Raw genomic sequence first — 13,745 nt, forward strand, 5'->3', positions numbered from 1 at the left:
TCCTCCTCTCCCTCTGCCCTCCGCGCCTTTTCCCAGCCCCTTCTCCAACCAGTATAAATTAAAATCCTTCCATAAAGAGAGTTTACAGCCAAACCCAGCTAAGTCAGATCCTGCTCCACCATCACCCCGACGCGGAGCAGGAGCTGAGGTCCCTTCTGTTTTCTCCCCTCCCCTCCCCTCCCCTCCCCTTGCCATCTCTTCGCACAGGCACTGCTTTTCGGAGACCCCTCGTAAGCCAAAATGACTTTGCCACCACCAGTTCACGGCGGTTTCACGCCGCACAGATGCGAGCGGCTTTTAACGCGGGGTGCTGGACGTGTGTCCGGGGCAGGTATCTCTCGGGGCGGGCTGGGCATCACGGCTGGTGTCGGAGGTAGTTCGCCAGGACCGTCGGGATCTCCAGCTCGCCGAGGGCGGGCGGGCGGGCAGCCCGCTTCAGGAGGCGTCTCATCGCCAGCCTGGACTGAGACATCAAGGACTTGGGATGAGCTGCGTAAGGAGAGGGAGGAAAAAAAGGAGATGGTCCCCTTCAAGATGCACAACCCCGCTCCCCTCCAACCCGGGCATCACCCTAAGGCGGAGGGACAGCGAGAAAGCAAACCCAAAACTCTTTGCTAGGGCTGGTTACGCAGCGTGAATCAGCCGCAAGCTTTGCAGCGGGTGTTTGCGGGAGCCGGGCCCACAGAGATGAAATCTTCCACCATCATATGGAAATGAGTGCACTTTTCCCGGACATAGGGGGTACAGGAGAGCCAAAGTTGAGCAGCAGAAAGGAGAGGAATGGCAAAAAGCAGCTTTTAACCCAACAGGTTTATATATAAAGGGGCAAAACCAGGCTGTGGCGACCCCCAGCCAGCACCGGCTGCGGCGAGGACCCTCATTGAAAGCAGCTTCTTCAGCAAACGTCTAGAACTATTGACGAAAAGCAGACGCTGCGGTGAGTCCAAGAGGGAAGACAACCACGAAAACGTACGCCGTGGCTGCACCGAGTCACACCCCAGGCCCAAAACAAGGTAGCCTGCCTCCAGCCGCAGCCAGCAGTGGAAACTGGGGATATTTGGTGGATATTTATTAGAAACAAGCCCTCCCGTGATGCTCTCCCCCAAATCCCAGCAATTTGTTTCAGGGGTTTCCTGCAGTAGCGTGTGTATCCAAGCCATCGGATTGAATCACCGGTGGTGGACCTATTCTCCTTAACCTTGCGATGTCCTTCTCTTGCTGTCTGCAGTATTGGAGACTTTTTTTTTGGCCTGAACACAGCAATCGTTAGGGGAGAGGGAGGAATAAGAGTTCAAACAGTGGAAATACTCAAGAGTTTAAGACTGGAGAGACCCATGCACTCCAGTGATGCTGCAGAGGGAGTCGAAGCTTGTAGGAAAGCCGGGATAAGGCTGTTGGGAAGCAGAAGTAAAGGGAAGGGGAATCAGAAGCAACTGGCACCCAAACGAGCAAAATTAGCGCTCGTTTCCAGCCCTGGGACCCCCACAGATTACCTCTCGCCTGCAGCAGCAGCTCCAGACCCTCGCTGCGGGGTGCCATCTCGTCTGCCGTGACATTGGGCAGGTACACGTTGGCTCCAAAGTCAATGAGCAGCTCGACGAACTCTCTCCTGCAGCCGTGCCTCAGGCAGGTTTCCAGCAGAGTCTTGGGCTCCTTGATCTGGGCGATGACCCTCTCCTCGGTGCAGTTGTAGTCAGGATCGGCGCCGTAAAGCAACAGCATCTTAAAGCACTCGAGGTGCCCGTACGCAGCGGCGAGGTAGAGGGGACCGGAACAAGCCACCGAGTTGGCAGCCCACTCGGGCAGCCGCGCTTGAACGTTGGTTTCGGCACCGTGGTCCAGGAGCTGCTGCAGGATGTCCACGTTCCCATCCCGCGCGGCGATGAGCAGCGGCGAGCAGTTGTTGTAGATGCTGCCGGTCGGGCAGGCCCCCGCGGCCAGGAGGACCTTCACGCACTCCCGGTGGCCGTTGCTGACCGCCATGAAGAGCGGGGTTTGAGCCTTCACGTCCAGGCTGTCCACCTCCGCCCCATGGGCCAAGAGGACCTTCATGCTCCTGACGCGGCCCCACACGGCGGCCAGGCGCAGTGGGGTGCTGGGTACGCCCCAGCCGCTCCTGCGGTTGATGAACCTCTTGTACCTGTCTTGGGACAAGAGGTTATCTAGGGTTTGGTAGTCGTCCTCGGATACCGCTCGGTTCAGCTCCTCGCTTTCTCCGTTGTCTTCTTCATCTTCTCTGGGCTGGAGCATGGAAAACATTTTAGTGATATCCATTAAACTCATTTTGTTTTGGTCTGTCTCCCACGTACCGCTTTCATGGTAAAAGGCAAAGCCAAAGATCTACGGGACAACAAAAAACAGCACCACCACTGCGTTAGGACGAGTGACACCAACGCCATCTTTTTATTCCTGGTTTTTTATATACAATTGAAGGAAGGGTCTCAAAAAAAAAAAAAAAAAGACAAATAACATTGGATTGTGATGCTGCTGACACGCTCATGCCACCGCGGGTGAGGAAATCCAGGCTGGTGAAGGGCTAAGGCAAAGGCAAAGATCACAACGTTTAAAGGGGAGGTGGCCCACGCACGTGCAAGAATGTGCTGAGATAATGGAACCTGGTGTTGGAGCTCAAACGCTGCACGGGGGAAGTTCACAGGCTTTTACTTAATTGTTTAAAAATTATTTGACAGTGTACAGGTAGCCCTTGAAGCCGTAAAGGGTGTGAAGCTGCTGATGGGTTACTCAGACCTTGAGATCAGGGAGGCTCCTGGGTGGCCACAGGCTCTTGGAAGGACTCTGCACCTCACCGCTAGACGAAGCCACCTGTTGCCCCAAAACCCTCAGAAATCACCCCAACCAACTGTTCTCGAGGGGAGCTGCTGAGTGAAGAACACACTGGGAAAGAGCAGGAATCAACTCTGCTTCGTATCAGCCGAAGCTCGTGCTGGAAGCCTCACCAGCACCTGCCCTTCCAGGTATTTTGGGGCACAGGGAAAACTGGGGAGGGGGGAGTTTTCATTTAGGAATTAGGCAGCATCGCGAGGTTTTTACACCTTGTCCCTCTTTACAGGGATTGGATTTCAGGAGATGAAGGGAAAGCGGCCGGTTCGATTGAGGACTTTCAGCATCGCCCTTCCTCAAACGACGCCAGTGTCCGCATTCGGCAAACCCTCGCCCTCCCTCCTGCCTACTCAAGCCCGAGGAACGTGGCTGCGAGAAGGGTCGGGGATGTTTATAGCGGGGGGCACGGGGTGGCGGGAGGAAGGTGAGGGAATGCCGAGCTGATCACACCGGAGCTGGGCCTGAACCCCGACAGGGTGCGGGATCTGGCCCCGCGGTGGCCGAGGAACGCGACGCCCCGGCTGGGAAACGCCAGGAAGGGCAGAGGAATTTCTCGCCCCGTCGCATCTCGGGAGCTCCTGGGGGAGAGGCGGCAGGGGCAGAGCTCCGGCTCCTCTGATCCCAGCAAGGAGCTGCACCGAGGAGCCGTTCGCCTCTTTCTGCAAACGAGCCCGGCAGCGAGGAGGCCGTCACGGGGGGCTGGTCCCACGTCCCCCCCGCGGTGGCTGGGCGGGCGAGCTCGGGGGAGTCCCCGGCCCACGGCCGCCTTCGCAGCTCCGTTAAGTAGGGCGAGTTCGACGGCAGCGAGCGACAGCAACGCTCTGCTGCGCTTCCACCTGTGGCACTAACCTGATTTATACAGAAATAGGTGCAATTATAACATTACTGCTATTCGTTAGACACGCTGATAACGAGCTCCGGAGGTTTGGAAACACCAACACCCCCTCCCCCTGGCTAATGAGGTGGGGCGTTTGCTACAGATTCGACTCAAAAAGATGGCTCAGTTGTATTTCCAAGGGAGATGGTCTGGAAAAGTGAAAAAAAAAACCCAAAACCTAGTTGTGACACTTCCTGAACACAGAAAGGGACGTCAGCTTGACAGGGCAAGCGCCCCCGTGGGGAGCTCACAGGCGTTCCTCAACCAGAAGAGCCCAAACCAGAGTTGTCACCTCTTGAGCTGCAGGAAGCTGTTGTTGCACCCCCAGAAAACGAGGTTCTGACTGAAGCTAAAGGTGACAGAGAAGATGCTGGTGCTTGTGCCACCAGTTACCTCCGACCACCCGATGCTGCTCGGGCGCCTTTACGCTGCTGCCTTACCTTTGGGAGGAGGGCGATGCTCGCAGCCAGGCAGTGGCGGTCCCATGGCGAGTTCTCCCTCAGTTTAAACAAACAAACCCAACAAAAAAGGAGAGAAAAAGAGAGGATCTTGCCACGTCGGGGCTGGACGTCCGCTCCGCGCGACCGGGATGCCGCAGGCTGTCGAGCTCACAGCTGAAATGCCAGGAGAAGGGCCAGGGCGGTGGGGCTAATTTTAGCCCCCCTCCGGGGTTTTATCTTACCACTTCCATTCTTGGCAAGCTCCCCCTGGGTAAATATAGCGAGGGGCAGCGAGGCTGGGGGCGGGGGGAGGCTGGGACAGGTGCTGGAGGCTGCTTGACCCATCCCAGCAGAGACGAAGCGGCGGCTGCACCGTCCCCTCGCAGGAATTGCAGGGGACCGGGCGGGTCGAGTCCCTGCCGCAGCACCGGCCTCCACGGCATCTCGGGGGGCTGCCGATCCCCCGGACGGATTCCCTCGGGACCCCTCTCCCCACCGCCTCCTTCCACTTCCAGAGCGACGCGAACGACCACCCGCAACACCCAGAGTGGTTTATTGGACACCAGGAGGACAAAAGGCACCAAAGATGGTCCCGATTTCTCACCTGAGCGGCTCCTCATACAACATCATAAAATTAAGCAGCGCAGAGCGAGGTAGAAAACTACAGAGGGCCCAACAAAACGAGGGGGGGGGAGCAGCGTTTGGGCTGCCTTATCACAAGCTGTCAACCACTGAGTGTAATCGTATTTTACCCAGTTCCCTGGAAACCTTTTCCAAACTTCTCGGCGGTGGAGCAGGGGCGGGCTGACAGTTTGAGGCAGCGTTATCAGTGGTGCCAGATAACGAGAGGGGAACCAAATCATCCAGCAGCAAAATCTCCCCTGCTGCAAGAAGGAAAGTCAGGGGGCTCTGCGAAACATCCGTGACGTCCCCACCGTCCCCACCCCACTCGCAGTTTGCAGTCACACCGTGGAAAGGATGGAGAGCAGGAACGCTCGGCAGCGATAGGTTTCAGACTTCGGGAAAGCCTCTCCAAACTATCTCCAAAATGGATTGTTACTTCAAAAAGGTCGATGTCCCAAACTCAATACTATGAATGGAGTTATCCAGGAGGAGAAATGTGGATAAATGTTGGAGCAAAAGCGGGGTTTTCAGGGTTTATTAAGTGTGGCGAAGCTGCAAGCACAGGGGGGGTGTGGCAGCCCGAAAAGCCAAGCCTGGCTGGAAACCCCTTCAACAAAATGCAGAAATAAAAGCAGCAATTAAAAAGACAGTGTAGAATAAAGGGGGGAAAAAAAAGGGATACAGACAACAAAACGAGTACATGTTAGAAAGTGTGAAATGTAGGAAACTGTAAGGGAACCTAGAGATGAAAGGGAAATCCTTGAATGGGAAATCGAATGATAAACTGCCTATTCCTTTGTTGTTGCTGCTGCTGTTTAGTTGTTAACAGAGAAAAATCTCAAGAAACTAGACCAGCTCTTTGGTAAGGAACGGAGATGAAACTGAATGCTAATGAAGCAAAAAGCACCAAGTCCTGGCTGATAAATCGGCCCTCAGCTGGAAGAGCGCAGGCTCGACGTGCTCATTGTGCTCCCCTAACAGCCACAGGAACGCGTTAAAGAGCGTCCCCCACGAATATTTAAACGGGCAGATTCGGATAAACCCCAAAGGGGAGCCCAAGGAGAGGCGACCGGTAAGTCTGACCCGTTTCGGATGAGCTCCCCAACGCCTCCAACAGCGGGGAAGGCTGAGGAGTCGGGAGAAGCCTTCACCTCCTGCCTGCGCTCCCAGCTGCCCCCCGAGCCGCCGGCTGACCCGACACATGCTCCAGGCAAAGCGGCTCCTTTATCAGCGCTCCGTTAATTGGGGAAGAACGAGAGGGCAGGAGTACATTTAACGCCAGTCGAGGAGGTTTTTTGGGAAGTAAATCCTGTCCAATGAAGTTGCTTCCATTAAAGAGATTATAGTTATTAATGCAGCTGAAGAGAGGTAATGAGCTTTCTGATTTAACGCCGCTAAGCGTTCCGATTTAAAAGTTTAGCGCTAAACAGCACCAAATAAATCATTTAGCGGGGATTAAGGATTTACCGACGGTCCTCAAGGTCAGAAACGCGCAGTTATGGCGAGGGGGCTCCTTCTGACTCCCGCCTTCGAGCTGGAAGTCGCTGCCAAACCGCAGCAAAGCCTCTGAACTCGGGAGTTCCCCCCCCCCTGCCCCGTGCTGATCAAACCATCCGCCACCCCACCTCCCCGCCACCCCACCTCCGAGGTGGCTCCAGCTCCGAGGTGGCTCCAGCTCCGAGGTGGCTCCAGCTCCGAGGTGGCTCCAGCAGCCACGGGATTCAGGCATTAACCCACGAGAGGGCACAAACACCCATGGACCACCCCTGCCTCCGCCGCCCAAGCGCAGCAACAGCTCCCAGGGCCCTTCACAATGTAACGGGCGTATTTGCACCGAAACCCCGTAGTTAGAAGCAAAGGAGGGATCCAGCAACTCTTTCTTCTCCTCCACGAGCTGCAATTCCTCGAGGAAATTCAGCAGCGTGGGAGCCCCACAAGTTGCAAGGGGGCTCCCTGCATCCACCGCCTTCCAGGAGCCCCTTTCCTTGTCGATCCGAGGATGCGCCGGATCAGCCGATGCCAGACATGATTGTTAAGGACCTGACACACAGAAGCCGAAGTCAGCACGTGCCTGCTCCTTGTGACGCCCATGGTTCCCATAAATCTGTTGGCCCCAGCATGCTCCTAGCGTGCCCCAGGGCTGGCAACACTTAGAAGTTACTCCTGGGAGATCCAGGGGGTCCTCTCTTCATTCCAAGGCTTTGGGGAAGAAGTAAACCTCTAGTAATCAGCTCTGAGTCACGCCATCCCCAAAGGCATCTTTGCCCAGAGATCGTAAGCCATATATATTCAATAAGCGAAGGGGGTTTTGATGGATCCAAAATTTCAGGCCAGGGGAGAACGGTCTGCTCTTAAAGGGTTCTCCAACGACAGGTAAGAGTCATCAACCCCCCTTCAGAAACAGAATTTCTGATCAGCAGATTTGCCTCACACGCTTCTTCAAGCCACACACACACTGCGCAACAAAAATCATCGCTTTCAAAGCATCACTGGTCATTCAAAAAAAAACAAAAACCAAACCAAAATCCAACCAAAAAAACCAGGAAAAGGGAAGTATCGAGCTCTAAGATGCTGCAAGAAGGGACACGAGTAGGACAGAACACAAGAGTTGGACCAGAACTTCTTAAAGTGGCAAACGGACTCCCCGTATCTTTATCCTTTCCCTGGTCTCCCCTCGGTCGGGTAAGGTCTGTACAAGTCTCTGTTGCCTGAGGCGACTGCCCTCAGCTGCTGTACAAAAACCGGAACACTGGCCCAATCCTCACATTTCGGAGAGTCAAGCCAGCCCCAGCCTTCGGTCCGTCCGTCTGCCTGGCTGCCGGGGTGTCAGCCTGCAAAGCGAGCGGCCAAGCGCAGCGCCTGCAAATCCAAACACGTTTGGGGTTTGGTTTTTTCCACAAGGAAGCTCACATATGTATTTTTATCGATTCCCACTCACGCTGGATTCCTTGCTTCTCTCCCACAGCTCAGCAGGCTCCGAGATCTGTTCTTTGTTGAGAGGGAAAGAGAAGAAAATAAATAAAATTCAGCAAGTAGCGTTGGCTTTTCCCAAAACCTACTGCAAGAGAGCCATGGGAAGAGGGCTCTGGTCTGACTTACAGAGGGGTTATTACTCTTAAGGCTACCGGGTTTTGTCTGCCCCCCATCCCCTCCACTCCACTGCCCCCAAGGCGAACGAAAATACAAGTTACAGAATCTAGAAGGTGGTCGCATGCCAGAGAGATGACGACGAGCACCCCTTCTGCCTACCGTGAAAGGACAATTATTCGGGACAAACCGTCCCTCTAGGCCGGGATCCGAGGTGCCGAGGGCCTGCAGCAGCCCCACGCACCGGCTGAGCCCGGCCAAGGGTCGGGTCCATCCCCCCCTCTCCGCAGCCAACGGCTACGGTGGAGGTTCAATCCCGTTCCTGCGCCGCAGCGAGGGCAACCAGAGCATCTCGTGGCCTTGCCTGCGTACACAGGCTCAAAGATGCTCTTTCTGCTGCTAGTCTGGGTTGGCTTTTTTTCGGTGTTTATTCCCTTTAAAAGTCATGAACCCAAAAACGCGTAGTCTGCCTTCAATATCGGAGGAGTTTATCCGTTTTACACGTATGCATGAAGCCTTGACACCAACGTATCTCCAGCAGATCATCACCGGCATCTTTAACTGCTGGGTCACTGAATTGTATAAAACTGGAGTACAAAGTGACGCCGCTATCGATAAAAATATCAAGTATTATTGCCCTACTCCAACAAAGAATGCAGCGATGCAGAACAGCAACGAACCAGCATTTCGAGGTACCCTTGGGCACACGTGAACCCGAGCCTCAACGAGCAAGCAGGTTAACTGCACTTGAAACACCAGATTTGACCTTAAACCAGGGATTTTTCAGTACATACCTCCGCAATTATCTTCACTGATGGGTATTTTTACCCAGCGTAAGGTATTTCCCGAGAGCTGGTAAAAACATCAGTCTTCAGCAATACTCCCACGACGACTCTAAAGGGAACCTGCCCCCTCAAGGCTAAAGTCAGCTTCCAGGGGGAAGTTTTCAATCACCTTCAGCAAAGATGCTCTCAGACAGACAGCGAGTTTCCCCCAAATCAGAGCTTTACCAATTCTAGTCAGTGTTAATGCTAATAATCCAATTAAATGCAAGGCAAGCCTAATTTAGGTAAATGAAGGATTTCACTGGCAGCATTAAGAACATTTAAAATTAGCAGGGAGGAAAAAAAAAGGCTCTGAAACCCCTGGGGACTGAGCATACCCGAGCGTATCTTTTGCCTTCCCACACAGCAAAGAAATACCCGTTTGCAGGATGCACAGTGCAGTGGAACACACTCACCAGGGGCCGGGCGACAGGTCTGGGGGCCGTGCCTGCGCTCCCAGCCTTAACCCCCGACGGGGAGTTCAGGGCTGGTCGGATTTAGGAGCCAAGGCTGAACCGCCCGGTGCTAAGCTGACGTGGGGAAAACGGTCCCTCCGCCTCCCCTGCCGACCTTCAGCACGTTCCTCTGCAAGTCACATCCCTGTCGCTCGGTTCCCCCACCTCCCAACGCTCCTTTTTGAAATGAATTCCTAAAGCAGCCTACCCGGCTTTCCCAGGCACGGATTTAAACCATTTCTGTGGATCTGCCAATCCAGCCGGCACCCTGAAGCCTTCGGTGAAGCCTTAAACACCCAATTCACTCCTGTCACCTCATTTCTCTCTGGTTTGCGGATCTATCTTTCCCTGTAGGGCTGGACTGCTCCTGCACGGCTCTAGGTTATTAAAGCACCTGCTCCAGCCTTGGTTATGAACACGAGGCAAGTTTTGCACCCGGAATCTCCCTCTTCCCTGAGCATCCCCCCAACCACCCTGGAGCTTAAAAAAAAAAAAACCAACCCACCTTGACTCACTGCTGAAGTTACGACTAAAAATAATTGGAGAAAAGAGCATTTTCAAGTGACACACCATCAGCAGATGGACTGCAGATTCTTCACTCACCAGAAAAACAAGTCTCTTCACCTGGTACCACACAACGCCCACAAAGGTCAGACTCCATTCCTCGCGGCAGGCCACAAGAAAGGTCTGGTTGCTTCTCAGAAAGCTTCTGAGGTCAGCCCGGAGTCACCTGTAGACAGACTTACCCAGGAGCGAGGGACAGACAGCTTTCCAGGAGGAAGAAAACCCTGAAATGCTATTTGGTTTTAATATATAAAGAAAAATCTAATTAAAAAAAAATAAAAATCAAAGTGTAGAGAAGATACTAAGACTTAACACAGCTTTGTTAGTAGTATTACTTTCTGTTGGGTTGGGTTTTTTTAATTTCAAAAGCACTAAGCAGTGCTGCACTCAGCAGCCCTTTGGAAACCAGTGAGGTCACCCAGTTTCTATTCTGTAAAAGCAGGGGAAGTGGAATCGCGCTCGGTTTAAGCTCACTCCTAAGAGACTTTAGCCGACCTCCCATTTCAAAGTGTGAAGTTCTGGTTTGAGTTTAATTAACCAATAAACAGACTAGTCGTTTACTTTAAAAAGGCAAGGTATTTATTTTTGTAGGGAATAAAAATAAACTGTAATACAAGTGAAACTTCATGGAACAAATATATTTAGAGAAAAAAAAAAGACACAGTGCTCCTCTAAACATGGTACTTTTTTTTTTGTTTTCTTTAAAAGCAGTGCATGAACTAGAACGACTTACACGTACACAGCCATGGCAGCACACTCAAGCACACGGGATTTCATCACCCACAGGTTGATACCACTGTCCCTCAACAGTTACACCGACAAAACGAGCGACCGACTTACAGAAACAGCAAAAACATTCACAATTTTCAGCCGAGCGCTACAGACAAGCTCAGGTACGTTCCTACAAAGGCCAGTTTGGGGCTGACAGGAGAAGTACATCCGCGCGCTCGGCGACGCACGGCTAGATCCAGTGCTACAAGTTACTCCAGTAGTATGCTGCTACATTAAACACAGACGGATATACACGGATAAACCACAGGAGGGGAGCTGTAGGTCCGGCATTTTGCCCTACCCTCTTCCTGCACTGCTTCGGTGGCTCAGAGATGCCAAAAGGACGCGGCGCTGTACGTTAAAGTACCCGCCCTGACAGCTCACAGCGAGCGCGGCTGGCACCGACCCGGCTGCTCTTAGTGCGGAAGATGCTCAGGCAAACGTGGACTTTAACATCACCTGGTCTGAGACATTCCTCATCTAATTAATCAAGCGTTGCGTATCAGTTGAAACAAAACCTACTACCTTCAGAACAGACTCTTCCCCCGACTCCACCCCTACGTGCACGAGGGACAGCAGGCCAACAAGGGTCACTGTGTGAGGTCCGCACAAAAAACGACCCCGGCGCTCACCGCAGAGGGGTGGGGAAGGGGAGAAGAGCCAACCAGCAGACACATCTTGAGTTCTCCTGGTCACGCGTGAGGATTTGTTACTAACCAGGGCCAAGAAACGGTCCCTTTCGGGCACTGAAGCTACGCAAAGCCCAGTTTTGCCAGAAGGTGAACTTGAAGCGGCGTCCGGCTCAAGAGCTCTTTTCAAGGCCTTCCCTGCAGGTGCTACAGCTTTGTGAGATGCAAGGGCGGCGCTCTGAGGGCTCACCATCTCCAAACCTGATGGACACACAACACGGGGCCCTTCACCAAGGTGGAGATCTCCACCCAGAAGCCAACCAGGTCTACCTGAAGGCAGAGATCCTGCCAAGCTCTGCGCGCCGTCCGCTCCCAGCCAGCCTCTCTCACCAGGACTGGAGCAGCTCACTGAAGCTCAGCAGCTACCTGCAAGCGAGTCTCCTTCTCCCCCCCACCCCGGTCAGGGGAGCTTCGTGTACCGGTGAGCACCCACCTAGCAGGTGGGTTCTCCCCCTAAGCACGTCAATGAAAGGCATTCACCAAGAGCAGCGCAGCTAGAAGCGTCCTGTGCCTACAGGCTTTAACAAACTGCTTTTTCTCTCCCCAAAAAAAGATGGCCAGCTGGGAACTACAGCATCTATGGGCAAACCAATGATTCCCTTTTTTTTTTTTTCTTTTTCCTGTAAAGCAAACAGCAGCGATTGGGTTTTCCTCTACCACAGCTGACAACCACAGAACCAAGGACGGTGTAAGACTCCAGCAACGTGAAGTTCACAAAAGACATTTCCACCCAGAAATAAAGCGACACGAGCCCCTCTTCTACTTCCAAGTAGCAGCTTTACCACAGAATACTACAGGCGCTTGCCTGCTGCAATGCTGTACCTGTCTGTAGCAAGAGACACGATGTACAGGCGTGATACCACGGAGCAGCTTGGTAAAGCAAGAGGTGCTCCAGAAAAGCAAGAGTTTTTCCACCAACAGAGCCCACCCACAGCAAACAGGACCCCTCTTCCCTCCCAGTCAGAGGAATCCAAATGGAAAGCAGCAAGTTGCATTGTTCACTTAACAGCCCCCAATAAAACCCAGTTATTCGTGGCTTCACCACGCACGGATGCTCCACTAGGAATAAATAAGTTACAGCAACTTTTCACCTACATAAGAAGATTCCTACGTAACAGCTTCGAGATTTCCTTTAACACTTTTAGGGAACAACAGAATCGAGTCACTGGCCGCTGCCAGCAGGGCTCTCCGTAAGGAGTCAACACAGGCTTTCTGCAGGGCGCTGGGAAGCCAGTCCCAGCCAACCAGAGACCTGAGGACACGCCGCAGTGCTCCGAGCAGCTCCTCATTTTTGGTCTTGAAACACACAAGAGTTACCTCAAAACTAAAAAGCTTCTAGCTCATGGATTTTCAAGCAAATAAGCTCAGGGAAAGCCAGGAAACCCTGGAATCTTTTTCAGCTCTGTAAATTTACAGCACCAGAACGAAGGATTTTTGTACTATCTTGTAGAGTTTGACCACGTTTATATACCTTAAGGTTTAAAAAGACAGATCATTACCCTTTTTCTTTTTTGGCTAGGTTTTGCATTTCAAAGTACAAACTCATCCATTGTTTTGTTACTGAAGCCAAAAGCAGCAAGATTACTAAGAGCTTACTAATACTTTGAGTGTCCAAAGTCATCTTTTCACGGTTATATGCACCTGTAGTAATATTGTAGGCAAGGAGGATTTGTGGAGATGTCAGCATCACCTTTTAGGGCTAAGCAGAGACTATACTTTTTCCAAGGTAATCTATGGTAATTCAAAAGGCAAGGGAATGTGTAAACATTTATAGAAACCTTCTGCAGAATGTTTTCATGCAAAGATTAACCATCGGTATGTCGGAATCCTTCAGTAGTCAGTCAAAATTGTTTTACAGCTCTATCTCTAACTTGCACTGGCGAACAGATTAAAAGAACTGATGACATCTAGAACAACTGGTCCTAAAAAGTGCCTGTCTTGGTCTCATTTACCACTGTAGAGTTCTCTCCTGAGGAAGCCACGCGTGCCACCCACTACACTCTTCTACCACCTCCGAAGAAAAGCCAGGGCTGATCGATCAGTCCGTGTGCAACAGGCTCCAAACGGCAAAGCGCACGTGTGAAACTGAGCTCTTACACTACGCAGAGGGAAAGGGAAATCATCTCCCCAGCACCCTCCAGTGGAAATCCACAGCAGATTCCGAACCCCGGCTACGTAGAGCAGCCGGATTCAGACTCGGGGTGCCATCTCTTCGCTCGAGTAGTACATGGATATGGCAAACTCAAAAGGCTGGCAGACCCTCTAAGTGAACGTTAGGAGCTTCGCAGGTCTCGCTAGGAGCAAAGAGACTCAACAGCAGATACTTGAGATGGAGAAAAGACGCGTTCAGAAACGAGCATCCTTCTAAATAAAACGTGTAGCGGCTGCACGATGCGCTATTTCTGACACGCACCCACCCAACACATTCCCAACACCTCCTGTTAAGCACACCTGGTTCACTGTTTTATGGGCTTGGTTTTTAAAGTAATTGTACGCGGCCGTTGCTGAAAACAACTACGTTACCTGCTCCGAGACTGAAAAACCTCCAACGTTAAAAAAAAGTTTCTCTGTGC

At 52.5% G+C, this 13,745-nt stretch overlaps 1 protein-coding gene across 1 annotated transcript; it reads right to left on the minus strand.

Annotated features, from left to right (window-relative positions):
* Positions 1 to 355: 355 nt before the first annotated feature.
* Positions 356 to 2,283, minus strand: ASB12 (ankyrin repeat and SOCS box containing 12). The gene is made up of 2 exons (XM_009953814.2): positions 1,494 to 2,283; positions 356 to 489 (listed from the first exon to the last, which is right to left on the minus strand). Exons 1-2 carry the CDS (start codon positions 2,281 to 2,283, stop codon positions 356 to 358), a joined length of 924 nt encoding a protein of 307 aa, XP_009952116.2.
* Between the last annotated feature and the right edge of the window lie 11,462 nt (positions 2,284 to 13,745).

This window comes from Leptosomus discolor, chromosome 9 (assembly GCF_034619465.1).
Source record: "Leptosomus discolor isolate bLepDis1 chromosome 9, bLepDis1.hap2, whole genome shotgun sequence".
Classification (NCBI taxonomy): domain Eukaryota; kingdom Metazoa; phylum Chordata; class Aves; order Leptosomiformes; family Leptosomidae; genus Leptosomus; species Leptosomus discolor.

Coding starts and splice junctions, on each gene's coding strand:
- ASB12 (XM_009953814.2), bottom strand. CDS start 2,283: ATGAGTTTAATGGATATCACTAAAATGTTTTCCATGCTCCAGCCCAGA. Junction 490..1,493: donor GCTGCTGCTGCAGGCGAGAG/GTAATCTGTGGG, acceptor CTCCTTACGCAG/CTCATCCCAAGTCCTTGATG.